The sequence below is a fragment of the Phyllobates terribilis genome, unplaced genomic scaffold, assembly GCF_046119375.1.
Source record: "Phyllobates terribilis strain yellow unplaced genomic scaffold, ASM4611937v1 Scaffold_11__3_contigs__length_659146591, whole genome shotgun sequence".
Classification (NCBI taxonomy): domain Eukaryota; kingdom Metazoa; phylum Chordata; class Amphibia; order Anura; family Dendrobatidae; genus Phyllobates; species Phyllobates terribilis.
The window spans coordinates 381,496,787-381,524,715 of record NW_027362771.1 but is presented as its reverse complement, the minus strand read 5'-3'; the positions used below and the strand labels follow the sequence as shown (position 1 = coordinate 381,524,715).

At 45.5% G+C, this 27,929-nt stretch overlaps 1 protein-coding gene across 1 annotated transcript in view; it reads left to right on the top strand.

Annotated features, from left to right (window-relative positions):
- The window catches only part of LIPC (lipase C, hepatic type), a 318,457-nt gene that overhangs the window by 248,840 nt on the left and 41,688 nt on the right, over positions 1 to 27,929 (top strand). Inside the window, exons 6-8 of the mRNA XM_073652967.1 lie at positions 12,844 to 12,961; positions 24,391 to 24,624; positions 26,080 to 26,322. Of these exons, the coding sequence (XP_073509068.1) occupies positions 12,844 to 12,961; positions 24,391 to 24,624; positions 26,080 to 26,322 (595 nt within the window). The remainder of the gene's footprint in view (positions 1 to 12,843; positions 12,962 to 24,390; positions 24,625 to 26,079; positions 26,323 to 27,929) is intronic.

Here is a 27,929-nt window from a genome sequence, read left to right as displayed (position 1 = left end):
GATGAGACTGAAGCTTTGGGAGTTATCAATGATTGAACCCAATCATGTATATACTGTTGTTTACTTATACACATTTATATAATAAAAGTCAAATATTGGTGTCAGTATTTATAAGTACTCAGTCCCTTGCCCAATAGTGAAGCATTATAGTGAAAGACTGGCTCACCAGAGGATGCTCCAGTGGTGCACGTTCTTCCAAGATGACCGACTTCAGCTATAACACCAATCATGAGGTCCACTACCAGGCTTAAACTCACACATACTTTACTTGCTATTAAAGGGGATACCTGGGACTATTTTCTTTTTTTCTTTTGGGCCTAAGAACTTATAGGCAGGTTGTTGCTAGCTACCTGCCTGTTGTGTCTGGTGCCGATCATTGCCGACTCAGAGTGATCATGGACTGCTCCTGCCAGAGATTCTGTGGTTTCCAGCGATGTTCTGCTTCTTTTCCGCTCTGCAGTGTTGATGGGGTGTGACAGCCGACATCATGCTGATCATGCTGGTTCCTTGCTGCTTACCTGTGGGGAGCCGGCTGTCAATCAGTATGACGTTGGCAGTCACGCCCTGTTGAAAGAGCAACCCAGAAGAGCGGCTTTGTTGCTGTGAAGCAGCAGAATCGCCAGAAGAAGTGGTCTGTGATCGCTCTGAGCCAATGCAGGGCAGAACAGGCAGGTAGTTAGCAATTACCTGCCTGTCAGTTCTTAGCCCCATGAAAAAATAATAAAATAGTCCCAGATAATCCCTTTAAATTTATTCACTTTTATGGATTACATAATCCAGTAAACAATATATCCTTTATATTATCACATATCTCAAGGAGCTTCCAAATCCAAAGGAATTTAAGACAAAACAGCTATTGGGGAAGTGGGATCCATTGAATTTAGTTGCAGTGTTATTTCAAGGTTCAATATGATATTTGTGTAAAGTTTTTCTAAAGTTTTTTTATAACTTGAAAATAGCAACACTATGATTCCTCTGTGGTCTAATTAGTCCTGATTAGCACTACACTATGTTAATTATTTAACATTATTATAATGGCTCCCTATGTGCCATGGTTTATGGGTTTGTCAGGTTTTTTTAGTTCTTAAAGTCCCTGACCAGCGTGGACAATGCGGGCGTTGATGATCAGGCGACTTAGATGCTCCTAATTCACCAAGAGGTATATGCCTCTTAAAGGAATTGTCCTTTCTAAAACAACAAGTCTGTAGTCACTCTATGTGACTGCAGAATTGTTAATCCTCACAGCGCATGTGTGACCGCAAGTATGCGATATGCATACTCCCGACCAGTATCCAACTAGATTGTTTCCAGCGCGCTCAATGCAAGTGTATTCTGGCCGGGAGTATGCATATCGCATACTAGCGGTCTAGTGTCCGCCGTTCCCAGCACTGATGTAACATGGCGTGGGGCGGTAGCCATGGGTGAGGTACTCATCTCATACGCCCATGCACGTTACATGAAAGTGGGGGTCTTGACTGGGTGTGTGGACTTGTGCTGAAAGGGCACTACGCCTGTGCAGGCTACATGTAACCAATGACGTTGGTTTGACAAGAGCAGATGTTTATTAGTTCAATGAGGGAGACCACCATGCAAAAATAAACTTTTTACTGAACGGGAACTTGGTAGGGAATATATACAGGAGATAGCGGGTACACAGTCTTACGAACGTTGTGTTTACAATTTGGAGCATTTTCGGAGCAGTTTCCATTCCTTTCTCTTTACTCTTTTTACTTGTCCTCTGTATCCACTGTTTCTCACTATTTCATCACATCCCAGCTCCTTGACACTACAGTTCAGCTTAGCAAGAGTCCTTTACTCAACCTGTGGTTCCGCATCTTCTTTCCCCTATAGTGGAGCTATGGTGCCAGTATGGCCGGTACTTATCTTCTCTAATCCTGACGCTCTGGAACTCTCACCTGGGGCACTCTATTCATCCTGCGTACTCAGTCCTGTCTAGGCAAGTTACCTTCAGGAGTTGTAAACTTTGCACCTTACTGCTAGGCGTCCACTCTCAGGACCCGTCTTCATAGAATCACTCTGTCTCTCAGTCACTTTTCTTCTTTACTGCTCCGCTCCAGATCACGCTCTCTCTTATTTGGTCTCCATTCACGTTAGGGACACCCAAAGATACAGCACTGCTCACATTTAACCTTAGATCCTTTCTCTATGTACTCGGGGCCATATCTGACTCATTACCAGGAAACTGTCACTTTCCCTTCAACTTAGTCCCTGCCACTCTGGGCTAGTCCCAAGCATTAACTCTTGCTATCTCTACTAGCAGGCAATTCACATTATCAACATTGCTAACATCTTTAACGCACATCACAATTCACATTACGACTATATTTGTTTCTTTAAGGGGGAATGTGGGCAATATGTCCATCTCCTTGTGAAGATTCACAAATCTGCAGTCACATAGAGTCACTGCAGACCTGTCGTTTTAGACCGGACAACCCCTTTAATGAATGCAGCGCACCAAAACTGGCATGCACCTCACCACATTTCAGGGATGAGTGTAAGTTTTCTGATGTAAGGTACACCACCACTCAGTATATATTAGTCACGCCCCTGTTCTGTCTTCATCCTGCCCATTTTCGAAGAGCTGGGTGAAGCTTGCATGAAAACATCAAAAATCGCAACATTTTTAAAGTGATTTATACAAGAGTTTTGGCGTAATCGCTTGTATGAATCAAGGTCTTAATGTTTTTGGAATTTGTAATGGGATTATTCTTTATTTCATAGCAATACACATTTTATGTATACTTGGAATGTTTGATTGAATAACGGAAGTTACATATCCTTTACATACATGCCGGTGTAGAGAAAAACAGAATTTACAACGCAGTTGCACTTGTTTGGTAATGCTAAAAGTCAGAGTCTTGACTTATAGGGACCGAAGCACACCAGTCTGACATGAAACTATGGGATACTACTACTGTGTCTGTGTAAGGGGGAAGACCGGGGTGTAAGTACTGTCAGAGCAAGGGATCCGGAACTGCCGGGGCCGTGCCTCTGGTTGCAGGGGGAAGACAGACTTCGAGCACAGGAGTCAGGTGACTGGGAAGCTGGGGGCATATCCAGAGTGAATGCTGGGAGGTCAGGTGACCGAGAGACTCGTGACGTGGGTAGAGAGAGGAAGAGACAAGGACGTTTGCACGGGAAAGCGGAGCTGGGTCCTGCTCAGCAGAGCAGTGTGAGAGGGTCCAGGCTCCTGGCTCCAGGACTGGGAGCAAGAGCTGAGTGCAGTGGACCAGAGGAGTCAAGCCGACTAGTGAAGAGACGCAGGGTCGGTGGAGCCGGGCACGTGAGGTGCTGTGTTATGGACTAGGGGCTCAGCGGGTAAAACCGGAGACCACCCGCTGCCGTCAGAAGACGGAGCATTGTTTGGGCGTGGAAGACTGATGAAGAAATCAACACCGGCCTCAGCTGGCAACTGCCTTGCGGAGGAAAAGAGTCAGCTAAGTGTAAAATCTGTCGTTTACAACCGGTTCGACTCTGCTATATCTAGTTAAACTGTGAACTGTCAGTTAAAGACTTTTACCTGCTACTTCCCTTGTTTTTCCCCATATTTTCCCCTCATACTCCCTACGTGGAGATTGACCCAGTTATTATAAACTTCCCCTGTTTATTAACCCTGTATTGGCTGCTCTGTGTTTCTGTGTCACTGCATCTAAAGTACCCGTGTTACATTTGGCGTAGTCGGCAGGATGCAGTCGTTAGACACAGACACTGCAGAGCAGTCCATCCTGGGAGCCCCTAAATCTAGCTTGCCGCTGGGGGCCATGCTCAGCAATCTCCCAAAGTTCACCGGGGACAATATGATGCTGTGGGACTGGATTGAGAGAGTTTGGAGTATGTTACGTATGCATCCGATGACCCCAGCTATGCAAGCCGAAATAGCCTTACTGGCCCTGGACGGTGAGGCCCGACAATCCATGATGTACCGCCCTCCCCATGATCGGGATACTGTAGAAAATGTGGTGCGGATACTGGAGGAGATGCATGGGGATCCCACCAATGTAGGAGAGCTGAGGATACGGCTGTTTCACCAAGTGCAGCAGGAGGGGGAGACTGTGACGCAGTATGTTAATGCCTTACAGAAGGTGCATGCCTATATCACTAGAAAAGACGACATGGGGAATTTGGGAATGGGCCCCCCTGACGTGATCTTAAGGGACCAGTTTGTGGCAGTCCTCAGGGATGTGCAACTGAAGCAGGCCTTGCGGGAGCGCCTGGGCGCCAACCCACGTATGACTTTTCTAGAAGTGGGGGCGGAGGCACGTGTGAGAGAGCAAGAGATGGGGGTGACGGCCCTGGCAGCGATGGTCCGGAGTAACGAGCTACCCACCCCGCCTGCAGCTGAACCGGAATGGGCTCCAGAGATGCGAAAGGAGATACAGGAGATGCGGGATGAATGGTCCAGTCTCAAGAAGACCCCTGCCCCGACACCAGAGATACCCAGATCGATTGCTCCAGTTATGGAAAGAATTGAATTCAGGACCCCCCCTGCAGGAGAGTTCCGTAGGGGAGTGAGGCAGTCCTACACATACAGAGACACGACCTGCTGGAAATGTGGAGGCGCAGGACATTACGCCAGGGGCTGTGCTAGCCGAGGGTGGCCCCTGTCGCGGCAGCCGTTAAACTAGCAGGCTCCGTGTTTGGGGGACACAGCCCGGAGCCTGAGGAAGGGGAAAGAAAAAGAGGAAGTCCCAAGACCTGGTTTCCACCAGCCCGACTTTCTGGGCTGAAATAAGCGGTCGGCTGTTCACTGCCTGATTGACACGGGATCCCAGGTGACTACGATGACAGAAGCCTACTTCCAAAAGCGATTTCCAGAGATAGCACGGCCTGAATGGGGACCAGTAATTAGACTCACGGCAGCTAATCAATTACCCATCCCGGTCGCAGGGGTGGTGTGGATCCGAGTGTGTGGAAAAGATGTGGGAAAAAAAGGAGTCATCCTGGTCGCAGGGGGAACCGGAAGTGGACCCCCGGTGACCCTCGGAATGAATGTGCTGAAAGATATCGGGAAAATCCTGATTATTGAGCCGAAGGAGATTCCTCTAGACCAGTGGGACCCGCGAACCCCCCAAAGGAGGGTCTTTCAACAACTAATCCGAGCTGCCCAGGCTCAGGAGACGTCGAGTGAAGGGAAGATCCTGGGGAAAATAATAGTGCCAGCAGCTACGGTGATCACCTTACTGCCCGGACAAACTGTACTCACGTTATCCGCACGGGCCTGCACACCTCTTGAGGGGGTCGAAGTTCAGATAGAACCAACATCGATGGACAAAGTACCCCCTGGACTCTTGGTGGCTCGGACCCTGGCCACCGCTCGGGGTGGCAATGTCATAGTGCGGTGTGTTAATCTGGGCGAAGATGATCTCACACTCCCTCCCAGGGTGGAAATAGCCCAGATTCTGGGAATGCCAGAGAAGTTGGTGCGACCTGATCTGGTACAGCTGTCCGCTGTACGAGGAGACCCCTGGACTGTGGCGGTCACCGTGCCGCCGGAATCCCACCGGGCTAGTGCGAAGGGGGAACGAAGAATCCTAGAACGAATGCAGGCTGAATTGACAGGACTTACACCTCGACAGGTGCAGCAGGTTAAAGAGGTGCTGGAGCGGTACCAGGAAGTCTTTGCTCGCCATGAGGATGATTTTGGTTGCACCGAAGCCATTACCCACGAGATTCCCACGGGGAGCGCTGCCTCAGTGTGGGAGAGATACCGGCAGATACCTCCCCAGATGTATAAAGAGGTTAAGGAAATGTTAGCCCATATGTTACAGAATGGTGTGATACGGGAGAGTCAGAGTCCGTGGGCAGCCCCGATTGTCCTGGGATGGGACCCTGCGGTTCTGTGTGGACTATAGACGACTGAATGCCTGTACAGTATGGGACTCTTACCCACTACCCTGAATCAAAGAGTCCCTGTCAGCCTTAGGGAAGGCAAGATACTTCTCCTCCTTGGATCTGGCCAGTGGGTACTGGCAGGTGTCCGTGGCCGAACATGACCGTGCGAAGACGGCGTTCATATTACCCATGGGACTGTTCGAGTTCAATCGGATGCCCTTCGGCCTGACTAACACCCCCGGGATGTTCCAGCGTCTGATGGAGAGGTGCCTGGGCGATTTAAACTTCGAAGCGACACTCATTTACCTTGACCACATAGTTGTCTATGCCGCCACCTTCGAGGAGTCGCCTACAGAGTCGCCTACAGAGTCATGGCCTAAAGGTGAAGCCCAAGAAGTGCCACCTGTTTCGCAAACAGATCGAATATCTCGGTCATACTGTGTCCGGTGAAGGAGTCAGGCCCACCCAGGAAAAGGTGGCCGCCGTACAGGAGTGGCCTACCCCGAAGACAGTGAAGGACGTTCGGGCCTTCCTGGGACTTGCCGGGTACTACCGAAGATTCGTGAAGAACTTCACTCGCATAGCCAACCCATTGCTGGAGCTACTTGGTGGGGAAGCAGCCAGGAAGAGGCCTTCCATGCCCTAAAAATGGCCCTGACCGAGGCCCCAATACTTGCCTATGCGGATTTCTCCCAAACCTTCATGCTCCACACTGATGGGAGCCTACATGGTCTGGGAGCCGTGTTATCCCAAGTACAGGAGGGGAAAGAGCGCGTGATTGCGTACGCCAGCCGCTCCCTTCACGACTCCGAGAGGAACCCGGATAATTATAGCTATTTCAAATTAGAGTTGCTGGCTCTGGTTTGGGCAATGACCGAGAAGTTTGCAGAGTATTTGTCCGGATCCGAAGTACTGGTGAGAACAGATAACAACCTGCTGGCCCACTTGGAGAATGCGAAATTGGGGGCCCTGGAGCAGCGGTGGGTGGCCCGCATGGCCAGGTACCGGTATAAGATCGCCTACCAGCCTAAGGCAGAGAGTACTCATGCCGACGCCCTCTCCAGAGTGACATATGAACAGCCTGATCATGACTGCAATGAAGATTTGGAGGCGGATGAGACTCCTAACTTCCGAAGTTTCGTGGGACCGCTGGCCGCGGCGCAGGGGCAGATCGGAGAGACGTCGGAAGAACAAGTGCTAGGGCAGCCAAGAGATGACTGGATCCGACTTCAACAGACTGACAGAGAAGTTGCTCAATTACGTCAATGGGTGGCTTTGCGGCAAGTCCCCAGTCGAGAAGAGAGGAGTACCCTGTCCCCGGGAGCACTGAAGATGCTGTGACAATGGGAGAGACTATGTTTGTGAGACGGGCTGCTGTACCGACGGGTGCAGCTACTGCGAGAGTTCGGGACCACCTGGCAAGTGGTGATCCCAGAGAAGTTGGTCGGAATAGTGGCTAAGGAGGCTCATGAACAAGGGGCTCACTTCAGACCAGAGAAGACGTTTCAGTGGTTGCAGAGGCTGGTGTATCATCCCCGACTGCGAACAACAATAGAAGACACTTGTCGAAGATGTCGGAGCTGTGAGCTGGTTAAGCCCTTGGAGCAGCGGGTTCCTATACAAACTATTGTGACTTCTGCCCCCTTGGAGGTGCTGATGATCGACTATTTGACGGTTGGACCGGTGCATCACGGGTATGAACATTGCCTGGTAATGACAGACCACTTCACAAAGTTTGCAGCAGTGACCCCGACCAGAGACCAGACCCCCGAGTCCGCTGCGCGGGCCATCTGCCAAGACTTCATTCGGGTGTACGGCTGCCCAAAGAGGATTCATTCCGATCAAGGCGCCTACTTCCAAGGCTGGGTGATGGAAGAGCTGCACCGGTTGTACAAGATTGAGAAGGCACGGACTACTCCTTACCACCCTCAAGGAAATGGGGCCTGTGAACACTTTAATCAGACACTGATCCAAATGCTCCGCACGTTGGAGGAAGATCGGAAGGTACGGTGGCCTGAGTTTGTGGCCGAGCTGGTGTGGGTCTACAACAACCGAGTGAATAGTACGACGGGGTTCACTCCTTATACCTTGCTGTTTGGGCAAAAGGGGCGAGAGATTACCGAGTTAGAGCTGGACCCCGAGGAGGACTACCCACGGACGGGGGTGTCTTCTTGGGTCCGGGAACATCGGCATCGACTGCAGACCCTCCGACAGTTGGTACAACAAAAGTTTCAGGAGCTCAAACATCATGAGACATTGCCTCTTCGAGGGACAGCTCTGAGGCCCGAGGGAGCGGGTGTTGGTTCGGGACAGGCGGCCCCGGAGCAAATTGAGTAGGCGGTGGAAACGGACCCCGCACCGAGTGAAGCACAGGATTGGCGCTGAAGGACCTGTGTATGAAGTTCAACCCGAGGGGGCTGAAGGTGCCCCTACCAGAGTGGTTCATCGTAGTATGCTGCGACCCTGTCTGTCTAAAGATGATGAGGATGGAGAAGAATCACCTGCTTCTAGAGAGGGTCCTGTCACAGTTGCCCCAAGCCACAATGTGGATAAAGAAGAATTGTTGATTCTACCTCCGAGCCCCAGCACTCGACTACCTGCAGTCCCCCGTGCAGGCGGCGAGGGAACAACATTGGTTGAAGCCACCGGACAGGCGGAGATTGGAAATCCGAGTGACCCTGCACCCCCCATCGGTCTGACTGAGTTACGCCGGACAACAGCAGGAGTGCCTCCTCACCGTTACGAACAAAATCAACTCATATGGTACCGTATCGTCCAGGAAGTCCAAGAAAGTGAACGTTTGATGAAGGAACTCTCGCCCGTGGAATGGCGAGTTAAAGGAAAGCGGGAGTGTAAGGGGGAAGACCGGGGTGTAAGTACTGTCAGAGCAAGGGATCCGGAACTGCCGGGGCCATGCCTCTGGTTGCAGGGGGAAGACAGACTGCGAGCACAGGAGTCAGGTGACTGGGAAACTGGGGGCGTGTACAGAGTGAGAGCTGGGAGGTCAGGTGACCGAGAGACTCGTGACGTGGGTAGAGAGAGGAAGAGACGAGGACGTCTGCACAGGAAAGCGGAGCTGGGTCCTGCTCAGCAGAGCAGTGTGAGAGGGTCCAGGCTCCTGGCTCCAGGACTGGGAGCAAGAGGTGAGTGCAGTGGACCGGAGGAGTCAAGCCGACTAGAGAAGAGACGCAGGGTCGGTGGAGCCGGGCACGTGAGGTGCTATGTTATGGACTAGGGGCTCAGCGGGTAAAACCGGAGACCGCCCGCTGCCGCCAGAAGACGGAGCTTTGTTTGGGCGGGGAAGCCTGATGAAGAAATCAACACCGGCCTCAGCTGGCAACTGCCTTGTGGAGGAAAAGAGTCAGCTAAGTGTAAAATCTGTCGTTTACAACCGGTTCGACTCTGCTATATCTAGTTAAACTGTGAACTGTCAGTTAAAGACTTTTACCTGCTACTTGTTTTTCCCCATATTTTCCCCTCATACTCCCTGCGTGGAGATTGACCCTGTTATTATAAACTTCCCCTGTTTATTAACACTGTATTGGCTGCTCTGTGTTTCTGTGTCACTGCATCTAAAGTACCCGTGTTACATCTGTGTGTCCGCCTCCAGAAGGCCTATATGCCCGAAAATGATTCACGGTAGAGCGCACGTTTGCTCTGTTGGCACCATTATAGTCTATGACCCCATCGGTGCAAACGTCCAAATCCCGTTTTGTGGGGGCGTTTGGACGTAAGCCCCGACGGGGCCACTGAACGGGTGCCTAAATGCAATGTGAAAACACCCTTAGGGAAGATATCTGAGCAGGCACTGCTCCCCAAAAACTTTCTCCTAACTAATATCATAACTTATCATCTCATAAAAAAATGAGTTATATGTGATAGAACCTGCTTTTAGCTCTTCTATAATTACCTAATTTCTGATTGTATGCTTCATAAATACAGCAAAATAAAGCAGGATGCAAAACCGAGATTAGTCATAAAGAAAAACTATATCATTACCATATAATGATATATAGTCAGTGGCTAACAGCGGACAGGGATTGGGATAACATGTGGCAGACGTGTGTGTGACTATTTGATGTCCAGCTCAGAACCGTATTTCTTTCCTTCTGGACAGTAATGCACCTGCCAGATTTACTCCTCTCCCCTTATTTTTATAGCATTGTTACCGCAGTAGTTCAGCAGCCATATAATCAGCCTCAAGATGTTCAGCTAAGTTAACTACTCTGCCGCGTGTACTGGTGCCAGCACAAACATTTGCATTGTAAAATATAACCGCTATATTTATTTACCTCGGCTTCTGCTTCCTCATTTGCATTGGTGACTTGTCATTTTCAGAGGCTTGGAATCATTTTACTCACAAAGGAAATCATAAACAGGGGAAATGATCTTGTTTATATCACGCATGTCCACGTAGAAAGATGATGGAACGATTTACTCTCTCCATAAAAATAGAATATTATTACTGTATCACAACACAGCTGGAACAGAAATACCCCAGAGAGCAGACAGCTATTGTGCGGTAAATATGGAGGATCCCCTTTACTGAGCCTATCCGAAAATATATAAGGGAAGACATATAATAAGAATATTCAGAAGTATATCTACATCACAGAGAGTTCTATGACTTGTATAAAAAGCATTGCATCTACTGCCTCTTGCTTTTATATGGGTGTAATAATCCTGGCCTATTCCCAATATTCTTAAAGGGGTTTTCGGGAACTAAGATATTATAGACCTTTCCTCAGGATTGGTCATCAATATATCTTCCACCATTCTGCCGGGATTGCAAGAGGTGCACAATGTATTGAGCCAGAACACCACAGCTCCTATACTGTATAGCACCATTCTGTGGTACTGTGGCTTACATCACATTCACTTCAATGGGAACTGCCTGAGAATAGCCACTATACAGTGTATGGAGCTATGATGTTCCAGGTCTATACACTATGAACTTACAGCGGCCGAAGCTTAACCCCTTTACCACCTTGTGTTTTTCCTTTTTTGTGTATTTGTTTTGTGCTCCCTGTCTTCCCAGAGCCATACATTTTTTGTTTTTCCATCAATGTGGCCATGTGAGGGCTTGTTTTTTTGTGGGACGACTTGTACTTTTGAACAATATCATTGGTTTTACATATTGTGTACTGGAAAACGGGAAAAAAAATTCCAAGTGCGGTGAAATTGCAAAAAAAGTGAAATTCCATAATAGTTTTTGGGTTGTTTTTTTTTACCATGTTCACTAAATGCTAAAACTGACCTGCCATTATGATTTTCCAGGTCATTAAGAGTTTGTAGATACCAAACATGTATAGGTTCATTTTTATTTAAGTGGTTAAAAATGCAAAGTTTGTAAAAAAAAAAAAAAAGGCGCCATTTTCAGAGACCCGTAGCGTCTCCATTTTTAAGGATCTGGGGCCGGGTGAGGGCTAATTTTTGTGCATTGAGCTGACATTTTTATTGATACCCTTTTGGTGTAGATCTCCCGTTATTGCATTTTATTGCAATGTAGCGGCGACCAAAAAAACATAATTCTGGCGTTTTGATTCTTTTTCTCGTTACGCCGTTTACGGTTCGGATTAATTCTTTATATATATTGATAGATAGGGTGATTCTGAATGCAGAGATACCAAATATGTGTATTTTTTTTTAAATGTTTTATTTTGAATGGGGCTAAAGGGAGGGTGATTTGAACTTTTATATTTTTTTATTTTTTTTATATTTTTAAAAACATTTTTTTTTACTTTACACATGCATCAATGGTCTCCATGGGAGTCTAGAAACTGCGATCATCTGATCGGCTGTGTTACACATAACAGGGCTCCAGCCCTGCTATGTGTTACAAAAGTGTTCATCTGCTATGACAACCACAGTGATCTCCTGCAGATCCAAGGTTGTCATGCCAACCTGTCGGCAACTCGCTATCATGGGATGGGCGTGCCGATGGGCGGGTCTTATGACGGGCTTCCGGTACGGCCATGTTAAATGCCTCTGTCAGAGTTTGACAGCAGCATTTAACATGTTAAGAGCCACAGGTGGATCGTGATTCCACTCTCGGCTATCAGGGGCACATGTCAGCTGACTAGATCAGCTGTCATGTGCCGGAAAAGATGAGGGCTCATTGTCGGAGCCGGCATCAAACAGGGGGAGGCGACTTTGGACATACCTATATGTGCAGGGTCGTAAAGGGGTTAAAGGATCAGCTGAGTGGTGCAGTCTCAGACCCCCACTGATTTGATATTCATGACCCATCCAAAGGCCGGTAATTAGTATCATAGTCCATGACACCCCCTTTAATAATTTATAGTAGAATGAACATTATTCCTTCTATAATACACCTCAAGTTATGCAGAAACTTCATCTTACATCAAGTGGGCTATGCATCTCCACAGCTCAGCATATGGTGCCGCCGACACCAAGATAAGGGAATGACAAGGGGGTGGCCGGTGTCGTACCCCTACCAATCAGATATTCATGACCGATTCTAAGGATAGCCACCAATATAAAAGTCCTGGATAACCTCTTTAAGTAATGAATAATAATGCAGAAAAAAACACCACAATGAAATATTAAAGGGGGTGTGGAGGATTAGGAACAGCACTACACTTCTTCATGGGCTGTACCTGGCATTGCAGTTCCACTCTATTGAAGTGAATTGGGCTGATCTGCAATAACGCACACAACCTGGGGATAGGTATAGATCTGTTCCTGGAAGAAAATACCCTGTTTTTTGTAATCGTGTACAACTTCTACTCCCAACGAAATCTGTTGAATAGCATCAGGAAAAATGCAATTGCATTTGGGAATCAGGAATACTCAAATTTACCAAAACTGCACAAAACTGCAATAAAAACCCATGAACCTGGCCTTACTGTATAACTGGGGCTGCCATTCATTCTTTCCTGTTGTCATTTTATCTGTACTGCCTCCTCAATAACATTGTCCTGTCGTCTCCTACAGTTGTCTTGATTTCTAATTCATGATGTTTTTCAGTCATCTATCCAATTTCCTAGAAGTAATGTTCATTTGATTGGGTACAGCCTTGGAGCTCATGTATCAGGATTTGCTGGCAGTTATGTTAATGGATCAGACAAGATTGGAAGAATTACAGGTAATTTCTAATTATTTACTACAATCCTGCATCACAACTCATTGCCATAAACAATTGACAAATCCTGTTCACAATCTCATACTGCATTGTGTGATACATAGTGTGCTTCCAGGAGTCACATCTAATCACCAGTATTGGTTACAGGAAAATACTAGCAATCTTTCTACCCAACATAATAAAAAAGAAAAGCATGAAAAAAAAGTAGATTTAGCTTATGTTACAGCATAGAACCCCAACGGTGAACGATAAACCTTCATCTTTCTCCTATAATTGCACTTTATGGTTATCTGTCTGTTTAATTATGCAGCTGTTTCGCCTGCTATGCACTTGGAAGAATAGTAGTTTTATGAAGCGCTACGTAATTCTACATACTATAGTGTTTGACTAATTTACAAGTCTTTATTTCTGTATATATAGATCAGGACACAGAAGGGTTTTATTGTTGCTTTGTTTTATTGTCTTTTTCCTGATTTTATTTTTGTCACTTGGCTCTCATTCATTAAAATTAAAGATAGCAAAGAAATGAGAAATAAACTACTCCAGAACTTAAAAATGAAAATTTCTACGGTGGATTGATATATATATACAGTATAGCAGACTGTTTTTTTAAAAAAAACAAAAACACTTGTCTTTCTCCTGTAGACATGGCTCATCATTTTAGGACTGGAATATAACACATATATTTCATAAATAAAGCACTCCAAATTGTTCTCAAGATGGCCAAAACTACAAAACAGGCAGGATATAGGAGCACACATGTTGTGTCTACTCCTGGAGCCTGATTTCTATGGAAACCCAATATAAAGGGATGGGGGGACAAAGCACAATGAGAGGGGTCACTGGGTGGCTAGCACAGACACTGAGGGCACAACGGAGTGCGTCAAGACAGTGAACAGAACAATGGAGAAGAGCGCAATGTGGGGGAGCAGCGCAATGGAGGAGAGCGTAAAGAGAGGAATTACAATGGAGAAGAGAGCAGAGAAGAGAATTACAATGTAGGAGAGCACAAAAAGTGGGAGAGTACAAAAAGCGGAAGAGGATAATGAGGGGTGAACACAATGAGGGTGAGCACAATGAAGTAGTCAAGCACAATGAGGAGAGATGATCACAATGGGGGGAGCACAAATAGAGGGAAAGCAGCACAATGACCCACGAGGAGGAGCAGCACATTTAAAGGGAGAGCACAATGAGGGGTAGAAGGACAATGAGTGGCAGAATGACAAAGCGGGGAAGAGAACTATGATGGGTACAGTGTGGGGTGGAGTACAGTGGAGGGGAAAACAGCACACTGGAGGGGAGAACAGTTGGGGGAGAAAACTGTGGAGGGCAGGAAAAACACAGGACAGTGACGAAGTTTTGGCTGGCGATAGAGGGAGAAACACGGAGGACTAGAGGGAGAAAGGACATAGCATAGTGGGTAATGAACTGAAGTGGTGAGAGACTCCGTGGCTAATTAATTAATATTTTTATTGGTGGGTTTATTAACTTATATTTCCAATGGGAAATGCACAGTGGCTAAATCTATAATAATGGTGTAGAACATATTTATAGTCAAAGGGGCAGCAAGAGACAGTTTGTATTCAGGAGGCAAATATACATGACCTTGATATTTTCAGGGGCATGGTGATTTTTATGACAAACTATGCCGTGGCATGACTGGGAGATGTCAACATGTAGGGCTGACTAGATGAAAAATAGACCAAAGAAAATGATGAGACGTCACTGGTTGTAAATATTTATTCTGCATTTAAACTGTATGGTATGCAGAAAGAAGATGAGAGTTACAGTTTTGTTTGTAAGTCAACTTATCTGATTATGTATAGCATCATCCCTTATTACATAGTAGTTCACCCTTATATATGGTGCTATCCCTTATTACATACTGGTTCTCTCTTATTATGCATAGTTCCATATTTTCTAAATAGTGGTTCTCTATTATTAGGTATCGCTCTATCCAGGGCCGGCTCCAGGTTTTTGTGGGCCCTGGGCGAAAGAGTCTCAGTGGGCCCCTTTAACACATACCATGATTCATGATGCACAGATACCACAGAGAAATATATATATAGTACAATGCCGAAGATTTCACTTCTTACATTACATGAGTGATATCTATTGTAAATTCTACAATAGCTCAGAAACCGGCGAATCGCTCCACACAGTATACTGGCCCCAATATAATGCTCCATACAGGACACTGGCCCCCATATAGCGCTCCGTACGGGATACTGGCCCCCATATAACGCTCCATACAGAATACTGGCCCCCATATAATGCTCCATGCAGGCTGTGCCCCCACATAATGCTCCATGCAGGCTGTTCCCCCCACATAATGCCCCATGTAGGATGTTACCCCCCCTTATAATGCCCCATGCAGGATGTCACACCCCCCTCCCTTATAATGCCCCATGCAGGATGTCACACACCCCCTCCCTTATAATGCCCCATGCAGGATGTCACCCCCCCTTATAATGCCCCATACAGGATGTCACACCCCCCTTCCTTATAATGCCCCATGCAGGATGTCACCCCCCCTCCCTTATAATGCCCCATGCAGGATGTCACACTTCCCCTTCCTTATAATGCCCCATACAGGATGTCACACCCCCCTCCCTTATAATGCCCCATGCAGGATGTCACCCCCCCTTATAATGCCCCATACAGGATGTCACACCCCCCCTTCCTTATAATGCCCCATGCAGGATGTCACAACCCCCTCCCTTATAATGCCCCATGCAGGATGTCACCCCCCTCCCTTATAATGCCCCATGCAGGATGCCACCCCCCCTCCCTTATAATGCCCCATACAGGATGTCACACCCCCCTCCCTTATAATACCCCATGCAGGATGTCACATACACCCCCCTCCCTTATAATGCCCCATGCAGGATGTCACACACCCCCTTGCTTATAATGCTCCATGCAGGATGTCACACACACCCCCTCCCTTATAATGCCCCATGCAGGATGTCGCACACCCCCTCCCTTATAATGCCCCATGCAGGATGTCTCACACACACACCCCTTATAATGCCCCATGCAGGATGTCACCCCCCCTCTCTTATAATGCCCCATGCCGGATGTCACCCCCCCTCCCTTATAATGCCCCATGCAGGATGTCACCCCCCCTCTTATAATGTCCACTGCAGGATGTCACACCCCCTTTGTAATGCCCCATGCAGGATGTCACACACACCCCACCCTTATAATGCCCCATGCAGGATGTCACACACCCCCCTCCCTTATAATGCCCCATGCAGGATGTCACACCCCCTCTCTTATAATGCCCCCTGCAGGATGTCCACCCCCCTTATAATGCCCCATGCACGATGTCACCCCCCCTCCCTTATAATGCCCCATGCAGGATGTCACACAACCCCCCTCCCTTATAATGCCCCATGCAGGATGTCACACAACCCCCCTCCCTTATAATGCCCCATGCAGGATGTCACACCCCCTCCCTTATAATGCCCCATGCAGGATGTCACCTCCCCTTCCTTACAATGCTCCATGCAGGATGTCACACCCCCCCTCCCTTATAATGCCCCATGCAGGATGTCACACCCCACTCCCTTATAATGCCCCATGCAGGATGTCACACACCCCCTCCCTTATAATGCCCCATACAGTATGTCACATCCCCCTGTCTTATAATGCCCCCTGCAGGATGTAACACCCCCCCCTTATAATGCCCCATGCAGGATGTCACACAACACCCCTCCCTTATAATGCCCCATGCAGGATGTCACACAACCCCCTCCCTTATAATGCCCCATGCAGGATGTCACACAACCCCCCTCCCTTATAATGCCCCATGCAGGATGTCACACAACCCCCCTCCCTTATAATGCCCCATGCAGGATGTCACACAACCCCCCTCCCTTATAATGCCCCATGCAGGATGTTACACTCCCCGTTATAATGCCCCATGCAGGATGTCACACAACCCCCCTCCCTTATAATGCCCCATGCAGGATGTCACACAACCCCCCTCCCTTATAATTCCCCATGCAGGATGTCACACACACCCCTCCCTTATAATGCCCCACGCAGGATGTCACACACCCCCCTCCCTTATAATGCCCCATGCAGGATGTCACACACCCCCCCTCCCTTATAATGCCCCATGCAGGATGTCCCACCCCCCTCCCTTATAATGCCCCATGCAGGATGTCACACCCCCCCTCCCTTATAATGCCCCATGCAGGATGTCACACACACCCCTCCCTTATAATGCCCCATGCAGGATGTCCCACACCCCCCTCCCTTATAATGCCCCATGCAGGATGTCACACACCCCCACCCCACCATATAATGCCCCATGCCTCCATACAATAAAAAAAAAATCAAATACTCACCTCACTTCTCACCTGCTGCCGCTGCTCCGGACTCCTTATGCGCACCGGCGTCTTCCCACTCTGCGCTGTGACGGCTCAGGAGAGAGCGCGGTGGAAGGACGTCACTGTGCCCTCTGACCTGAGACGTCACTGTGCAGCAGCCGCGGAAGAGACAGGACCTGCTGCGGAGGCACGGGGAGAGGTAAGTATTGTGCCAGGTGCAGGGGCCCTGAGCAAGCAGCGGGGAGCGGGCCCGATGACGAGTGGGCCCCCGCCTGCTCAGTGCCCTGGCACTTGCCCGGGTGCGCCGGGTGCTGACTCCGGCCCTGGCTCTATCGCTTATTACATAGTGTCTTTTCTTATTATGTATAGCACCATCTGTTATTACATAGTGGTTCTTTCTTATGTATAGAATCATCCCTTATTACACTGCATCCTCTCATATGTATAGCACCATCCCGGTATTACACAGTGTTCTCTCTTATTATTTATAGCACCATCCAGTAAAACATACTGTCCTCTCATTATATATACAGTAGTGTTGTTTCTTATAACATAGAGGCTCTCCCTTATGTATAGCTTTGCCCCTTATTACATAATATGCTCTCCTATTATGTATTGTACTATCTCTTATTAGAAAATGTCCTACCTTATTATGCATAGTACTGTCTATGAGGGAAAGAACTTTAGGTGTGCCATGATCTCTGCTCCCTGTTAATGTTTACAAAATGTACAACAGGGAGAAGTGTGTCCAACACATGGCCCATCTTCATGTGAGAAGTCACCTGACATGACACCCTCTGCATCTGTCACATGAATTGTCAAGTGACCAGGGGTACCACCCAGTTAAAACTGCTTGGAGCCCTTAGTCCGCCCCTGTTTGGAAGACAGTTGTTCAAATCAAACAAGGTTTTTAAGACATTTTCTAGCCCAGGCAAGTCTTTTGCCAACGTTAAGGCTGTGCCCACGATGCGTTTTTTAAGCGTTTCCATGTCCCCCAATGATAATCCACATGTGCTGTGCACATGCTGCGGAAATTTCCGCTGCGGATTATCATTGCGGAAAAAAACACAGCACTAACAATTATTTTGCGGAAGTGCTGCGTTTTCGCTGCCATTGACTTGCATTGAAACGCTTGGATTCCGCATCACTGCATCTGTGCATGCGGAATCCATGCGTTTCAATGTGCGGATGGTACCCGGATCTGGAGAAGAGGAGACTCTCCTCCGGATCCGGGTACCATAAAACCTGTAAAAAAAAGAATAAAATAAAAAATAAATATCATATTTACTTTCTGATGGCCCACGGTCTCCTTGTCTTCCCTTGCCGGCAGATCGCGGTGGACTGAAGGACCTGCGCTGACGTCATAGTCATGTGATGGCAGGTCCTTCAGTGTAGTGTACCGCGAGCTGCCGGAAAGGGAGGATGGAGCGAAGCAAGACTCCGCGGGCCATCAGAAGGTAAGTATAGATTTATTTTTTTATTTTTAAACATTCTTTAAGCTCACACTATATAAATCCATGCCATTTGCATGGATTTATATAGTGTGACCAAGTTGTCAAGCACTTTCCAAGTGATGCTAAAATCGCTTGGAAAGCGCTTGACAACCCGTATGCGGAAATGCATGTGAAGAACGCTTCACATCCGCTTGTCCCTGGCAGGAAAAACGCATGTACAATCGGCATGTGTTATCAGTAAGAGGAACTTTTGTCTCCCGTTTTAATGGATTAGAGGTTGATCATGTTGACTTCAATTAATTCTCAAAGATAGCCAAGTGATGTACCCTATTGTTTCCGGGATTTACATAAAGATTTAATGGAGTTGGAGTGTGAATACTTGGCTGCTGCTCCATTCCAACCTCAATTCTGGTGATCAGTGGAGGTCTCAGATTAGTCCTGATCCGGAAATTATAGCCTATCCTGCAGATAGGTTAACATTTCAAATTATCAAAATACCCCTTTAAATTGAAGAATTCTTTAAAAAATAATAATAAAACTAATGAATCCAGTGCATCTTAAGGCCATCTGTGCACCAGAATCTGACAAGGTGTAGGTTTCTGCAGTACCCTATGCCACTTTTGGGTGAAAATTATAGTTATTCTGTCAGGCTATGATTAGCCATTCCTCTCCCACAATGCCCCACTAAGATTTTTTTTCGACAAGAAGCCAGCTTATAAATGTCAAAAGTCAGAAAAACTTTGCATAACTATGAGTTGCAAAAAACAATGGCGATGTCTATATGCCAGCATCTGATGTAAAAACCTATAAAGGGATTGGCCAGTGAAAACAGGTTATCACCTATCTTCAGGATAAGTGGTAACTTGCTGATCATTGGGTTTAAAGCTGCTGCGTCCTGCACCAATTGGCAGATCAGAGTATTTTTAACTCATTTTTAAAACTGAACTGCAGCAACACTCATTCTCTAAGGGGATGACAGAAAAAGCTAAGCGCAGTATTTGGCAGCCTCATATAGAATGAATGGAATGGCGGTTGAGCATGTGCACTGCTCCTCCATTCTAACGGGGATAAAAGTTCCCTGTTCTGCCAATCGGTGCAAGTTCCAGCAGTCGGACTTCCACCAATGACAAGTTATTAACTATCCTGTGAATATATGATATCTTGTTTTCACGGGCGGATCCCTTTAACCCCATAACGCCCAATGATGGGGATAACCCGTCATGGCTGGATGCTCATTCGCGCACCATGACAGGTTATCCCCATCATGACTTTAAACTATCACTGGGTGTAAACACGCAATGACAGTTTTGTGCTGACAGCTGTCTGTGACAGCTGAGCGGCATGGGAAGCGGTGCAGGGACCCATGCTAGTGATCCCTGCACCCAGATCGCTGTGATCGGTCAGTCAATCTGACAGACCGATCTCAGCACGATCGCGCAGGAGAAGCTGAAATATCAGCGTCTCCTGCCTGATCACAGCAGGAGCTCAGCTCTGCCAGTGACTGAGCTCCTGCACTAAACAGCCAGGAGCGGTGTCAGTGCCGCCCCTGGCTGTTAACCCCCGAATGCTGCGATCCAGCGCGATTGCAGAGTTCAGGAGGCAGGCAGAGGGACGGGAGCTCCCTGTGCCTACAGTTCGGTGCCCCCGCGACGTAATCGCGGGGGCCCGACTGTTGCCGTGGTGACCTGGGGTCGTCATGACAACTCCCAGGTCACCAAGCCATGGAAAGCTGCTGAGACCATGCTCACAGCATGGTCTCAGGAACTTTCACTATAGGTATAATGTACTGCAATGCTAGTGCATTGAAATACATTATACCTGTGAAAAGAGGGAAAAAGTGAAAGTCCCATAGACAGACTAAGTAAAAAAAAAAAGTTAAAATTTTTTTTTAAAAAAATCTAAAACAATATGTTAAAAAATAATAAAACATATTACACTAATAAACACACATTTGTATGTAAAAAAAATAAAAAATAAACAAAACAAGTACACATATTTAGTATCGCCACATCTGGAACGACCCGATCTATAAATGTGTCACACTAGTTAACCCTTTCAGTGAACAGCGTAAAAAAAAAAAACATGGGAAACTATGCCTTTTCATCATACCACTCGAAAAAAGTGGAATAAAACGCGATCAAAAAGACGAATGTAAATAAAAATGGTACCGCTGAAAACGTCTTCTTGTCCTGCAAAAACAAGCCACCATACAGCTCCATCAGCGCAAAAATAAAAAAGTTATAGCTCTCAGAATAAAGCGATGCAAAGATAATAATTTTTTCTATAAAAGTTTTTATTATGTAAAAGCGCAAAAACATTAAAAAATTTACATAAATGAGGTATCACTATAATCGTGCTGACCCGAAGAATAAAGCTGCCTTATAAATTTTACCACATGCGGAACCGCATAAAAAAAAAACAGTTCCTGAATTGCTGGTTTTTTTTATTCTGCCTCCCAAAAATCGAAATAGAAAGCTATCAAAAAATGTCATGTCCCAGAAAATGTTACCAATAAAAACGTCAACTTGTCCCGCAAAAAACTAGCCCTTACATGACTCTGTTGGCCAAAATGTGGAAAAATTATAGCTCTCAAAATATGGCGATGCAAAAACTAGTTTTTGCAAAAAAAGCGTTTTTTAGTGTGTGACAACTGTCAATCATAAAAACCCCAATATAAATCTGCTCTCTCAAATTGAAATCCCCCCTCCCCCCTGAGCTCCACAGTGTGTCTAAACCACATTTACAGTTCACATGTTTGGCTGGGGTATGATTTCCAAAATGCGGTCACTTGAGGGGGGGTTCTGCTCTTCTAGCACTTAGGGGCTCTGTATATGGAGTCCGCAAACTATTCAAGGAAAAGGTGCGCTCCAGCAGGCAAATAGCGCTCCATCCCTCCTGAGTCTCACCGTGTGGCTAAGCATGTGAGGTATTGCCATGTTCAGCAGAAATTGTGTGACACATTTTGATGCCATTTTTTTACCAATTTCCCCATGTGAAAATGTAAAATCTGGGACTAAAACAAAATATTTGTGGTAAAAATGTAATTATTTTTTCTTCACTGTCCAATGGTATAAAATTCTGTGACACATCTGTGGTGTCAATATGATCACTGCACCCATAGATGAATTCATTGAGAGGTGAAGTTTGTAAAATGGGGTCACTTATGTGGGATTCTGCTGTTTTGGCACCTCAGGGGCTTTGCCAATGTGACATGGCACACTCAAACCATTCCAGCAAAATTTGAACTCAAATATGGCGCTTTTTCCCTTCTTAGCTTTGCACTGTGCCTCAAAAGTAGCTTTCGACCACACATTGTATATTGGCGTACTCAGGAGAAATTGCACAACAAATTTTGAGTTCCATTTTCTCCTGTTACCCTTGTGAAAATAAAAAATTTGGAACGAAAAGATCATTTTTGTGGAAAAAAATGGATTTTTTATTTTCACAGCTCTACGTTATAAACTTCTGTGAAGCACCTGGGGGGTTCAAGGTGTTCACCACACATCTAAATATGTTCCTTGAGGGGTCTAGTTTCCAAAATGGGGTCACTTGTGGTATGTTTCCATTGTTTAGGCACATCAGGGGCACTCCAAACACAACATGGCGTCCGCTCTCGATTCCAGACAATTTTGCGTTCAAAAAGTCAAACAGTGCTCCTTCCCTTCCGAGCACTGCCTTGAGCCCAAACAATGGTATTCCACCACATATGGGGTATTGGCTTACTCAGGAGAAATTGCACAACAAATTTGGGGGTCCATTTTCTCCTGATACCCTTGTGAAAATAAAAAAAAATGGGTCTAAAGTAAAATTTTTGTCAAAAAAGTTAAATGTTCATTTTTTCCTTCCACATTGCTTCAGTTCCTGTGAAGCACCTGAAGAGTTAATAAACTTCTTGCATGTGGTTTTGAGCACATTGAGGGGTGAAGATTTTAGAATGGTGTCACTTTGGGGTATTTTCTGTCATAAAGACCCCTCAAAGTCACTTCAAATGTGATGTAGTCTCTAAAAAAATGTTATTTATTAACTATTTTGTGTGACATAACCCTCTGGTTTAAGGGCATAAAAATTCAAAGTTTGAAAATTGCAAAGTTTTCACATTTTTTGCCAAATTTCCATTTTTTTCACAAATAAATGCAAGTCATGTCGAAGAAATTTTACCACTATCATCAAGTACAATATGTCATGAAAAAACAATCTCAGAATCAGGGGGATCCGTTGAAGCGTTCCAGAGTTGTTACCTCATAAAGTGACAATGGTCAGAATTTAAAAAATTGGCCCGGTCATTAACCTACAAAGTGGCTCTGTCCTTAAGGGGTTAATAAATTTCCACCACAATCTCACAAATGGAGGTGCAGATGCCCCCATTAACTCATATATATATGAGTATAATTTATAAGGCTTTACTGGGTCTGTTATAAAACATAACCTTGAAGAATGTTTGAAAGATTCTGTGACTTGTCCTATAAGTCAAGACATAACTTATAACTGATTTCATTATGCGCTTTTAGTACTGAGAAAACTAAGGGCAACAACTTACACTTAGACTCAGCTAAAATGTCTCATATGTACAATGTGTTGCTGACCACAAATAGTATAGAGCTGTGAGGCAGGCCACCATTGTAGAAATTGATTAGAATATTGTTAACGCTATATTTACAGAGATTAGCAGTAGCTTCACAGTACTAATCCCGCACAATCATTAATAAGAAAAGTTCTGAAAATATCTAAGAATATCCCTAATCCCTTCACTAATTAGCAATGCAGAATTACAATACTGCTGATTATTAATTTGCACCTAAATATTACAGGATTAGTGTGGGCTTGATGCTACTGTTCCTTTAGCAAAGTAGGGATAGAATAGCGCTGAATTAATTGCTCATCAGTTGTTCATTATTTTATGTGTTCATGTACAAATTCAGTAAATAAGAATAACAGGTCAATCCAGACGCAAGTATTTCTCATTGTAATAACAGTTGCATCATATGATTAAATTTACTACAAGTCAGTTTGTCACTTGTCAGTAAGATGAATGCAATCTTATAGCAATCTTAACTGGAAACATATAGAAAAGTTGGCAAAAGAAACTAAGTATACCCTCCTGAAACTTTTTATGTCACTACTAGTTTCTAAAATGAGACTAAGGGTCAGACACTTGTTCTGCTCAAATTCCTTATCAGGTGGAAGTTCAACAGGTCTTGTCTCCACACTTCCATAAAGTTGCAGTGCCTTTAGAAATGAGGAATCCCTCAGAGGTGGGAAGGGGAGCAATATCAACCAGAGCTGGGGCCTCACAGCAGACCATGCAAATTTGGTTTTAGATCTAATGTATAAAGTAAAGAAACGTAAAATGTAGAAAGTTATCTATATCTAGTAATCAGGAGGTCCTACCTCAAATGCTAGAAGAAAATAAATCCTAGTCATATCAGGACAACCTTATGTTTAGGTGCATTTAACCAAGCATGTGCCAATTGTATGTGCATGGCTGGGGCTATTATTGAGTTATCTGTTCTAGCACTTATGGGGCTATGCTTTGAGAGAATACAAAAAACAAACAGCCTAATAGAACATTATCAAGGAACATTAAGAGCACTGAGCTGCTTTGTCCAATGTAAGCCTTAAATGTATGTTTTTTTCATAGGTCTTGACCCTGCTGGTCCTTTATTTGAAGGAATGTCATCAATAGATCGCCTGTCTTCAGATGATGCCAGTTTTGTTGACGCCATTCATACCAACACCCAACAACATATTGGATTAAGTATTGGCATTAATGAGAGAGTTGGTCACTTTGATTTTTACCCCAATGGAGGAGACATTCAGCCTGGCTGCCATTTTCGAGACTTGTACAGACATATAGCAGAACAGGGAATCTTTGGTAAGAAGAAGCCATAGCTCTACTAAACAATAAAGTAAAAGCTGACTATGCATGAAGAAAACTTTTACAAACTGAAATGCAGCACAGTTTGGGGTTCTATTTAAATATAATTTATTTTTTTGCATTTGATGCAGTAAAGCATGGATGGGAAACCTCAGGACCGTGGGCCATTTATGGCCTTCAATAACCTTTTATCTGGCCCCCTAGCAGATTCCCAGGGATCCCTGTTCTTGGGCGGCAGCTGTATTTTGCCGGTCGCCGGCCCATTAATTTCTGAGGCGCGTACAATGAAAGATTACGTCCTGACACAAGTGCCAGCGTCAGGATGTACTTTGTGGGCGGAGTTATCACACAATTTGTATGGCCGCCCGTAGGATGGTATAAATATCCAAATGGCCCTTGGTGGAAAAAAAGATTCTCCACCCTTGCAGTAAAGTAACAATTACAAAAATCTGATATATAAAAAATATATAAGCAAAGTAAATGAGAGCTTCACTAGTTCATTGGTAAAGAAACAGCAATTGTCACACAAAAGCAGATTTTCTCTATGCGACAGATGCCCACTGCAATTAATCACTACTTCCCTGTAATGAAAATCAGTTAATTTAACAGATTGAGCAACAAGTGGCAATGCAGAGATATATACTTACAATTCTCAAGAGAAATGAGAGATAGAGCTGGGACAGACCTACAAGAGCTGAGGGCTACAATGCAGACATGTCGCAGGGTGGCCAGTTTCCAGACAACTGTAGACATGTACAGAGGACGAGGAGTCAGGTAAACCTTTGGTAAAAAGTTTAAAACTTCAAGGGAATAATTGTGATAGAGACAATAATAAGAAAAATATATAGTTATGTTTGTACAAATCGTGCTGTATTCCAAGGAGGCTCATGCCTTGGGCTTCAAGAGAGCTTTTCCCAACCCTTAGCCAGACATCCAGGTCTCTAAACATTTTTCCTAAACAGTATGTGAGTGACTAATAAAGAAATTAAGTTTCCTTACCACAATAAAACGTCTGTAAAAGTGAATGCTCCCTTCAGAATATCGCACTTGATCTAGAAGATAGCATTTTCTTTGAATATGTATGGACCTCATGACCATGCTGCTTAGCAATTAGGACAAGACTCAACAGAAATTAAAAAGGATTTGGTTTTTGTTTTTCCATCATTTGAAACAAAAAAATCAGAGACCTGTAGTTCATGGGTGTCAACTTTTCATATATTAAATATTCTGAGATGTAGAGGTAGAAGTGTCATCCAACTCTCCTGTCTGAGGGGGTCTATTAGCTCCTCTGCCATATGAGAAGACACCAGCATTTTACATGGTAGTTGTCCAGATGCAGATTGTGTATTGGGGTGTAGAAGTCGTCCTCTGAAAATTCATATGTTTTATGCTTTTAGTAGTATAAGGACAGAGGACATCTTCTTACTATTAATATTGTATTTTTATTCTAAGGGTTTACACAGTCTGTGAAATGTTCTCATGAGAGGTCAGTTCACCTTTTCATTGACTCCATACTAAATGAAGATAAGCACATCATTGGCTATGAATGTAAAGATATTAAAAGCTTTGAGAAAGGGATGTGTCTGAAATGTCCAAAAAGTGGATGCATTGTTTTGGGGTACAATATTAACAGAGAAGGAATGCGACCTGGACAGAGTCTCTTCCTCAAGACACGTTTAAACATGCCATTCAAAGGTAAGTGATGGTGCAGGTATAGTATTATTGTGTCACATTCTATCACATGTTCCTGAGACTTGAAAGTCCAGAAATACTGATACCTCTTGTTTTGGATAGAATGTGACGAATGGTGGTATTTGGGAAGCTAGTTAGGAAAAAAAACTATATATAATAACTATAGGAATATATTTATTTATGTTTTAATGGTTTTCTTTAAACAGTTTAAATACATACACAAATGTTTAGTATTTTTTTCTATAAGAATAAAGGTAGAGCTATGACTTGAATATATACAGATAAAGCATTATAGGCAAGTCAGATGTTAAAAGAAATTCCAACATGAAGGCTCTTTACATACTACATTTGATTTATCATCACATAAAATAGTATAGTATTAAAAAATTCCCATATATACATATGGTACGGGTTCCCTATCTAGAACTGATTGCTACCAAAATAATTATACAAATAGTTGTGTAATTCTTGTTAGGGACATTATCCTATAGTAGGAGAGAAATCATTCAAAGAGGAGCTTGTTGCGCATTTCGCAGCCTTTGTCAGGAGAAGTCATCAGCAATTTGTTACGGACCGGGTGGTGGAACCTCTGTGCTGCGGTGCAAGGAGGGACCAGAGGGGCGTAACTAGGTATCAACTCGGGCTGACCAAGGTCGCACGGCGCCTCAATCGACTCCGTGAACCAGGGAAGGACCGAGCAGAGGGACCAGGTGCTACTCTGGACCAGTCCTTGTATGAGAGCAGGTGACTCCCACCAGTCAGAAGGCAGGGACTGACCGGTACAGCAGATGAGCACAGCAGGCAGGCTGACGGGTGCAGGCTGACGGGTGATCCGGGAAGACGGACTGGCAGACACCACGGGTAACTGGCAGGAGCCTTCAGGTAGGCTGGCTGGTAGGCACAGCAGGTAACTGGTACGGGTAGGTAGGCAAGCCTGGCCCTTAGACAGACTGGCGGGTTAGGACCGTAGGCAGACCGTCGGGCTGGAGAGTGTACTTGGCTGGCGGACACAGGTAGACAGGCTGGCGGACTGGTAGTCAGGCTGGCGGACTGGACTGGTAGTCAGACTAGCAGCGGGACCTGAGGGCTGAAGCAGAGTTTAGAATACAGAGCTACAACCTTGCACGGGCACCTCCATTTTGGAGGAGGTGCCTTTTATATGAGAGGTCCTCCAGCCATTGGCCGGGGACTCCTTAGGATAGCGCGTGCGGCCCCTTTAAGAGGGAGCGCGTGCGCGCCCTAAGCACAGTGCTCGGGAAGCTGTGCGCGCCAGCAGCAGCAGGAGGGCCGGAAGACGCCGGGCCAGGAACGCGGCGGGAAGGGGGACAGCGTCTCTGCCTGTCAGGGGGCAGAGACGCCGATGCTACACAATTCTATAAGTAAACAGCATTATTGTAAAATTTAGTTTACCTATAAGTGGGATTGCAAAATTAACCTACATAAAAATAACAACCACAAACTCTAATGGGAACAGAGATCCCCTTATCCCTATTTGGAAACCCAAAGCATTTTGCAACTGCATATAGAATAATATGGTAGATATATTATAAAAATGAAATGTGTGAGCCAAAAAGTATTTTAGAACTGGTATTTTGAGAATAGGCATACCA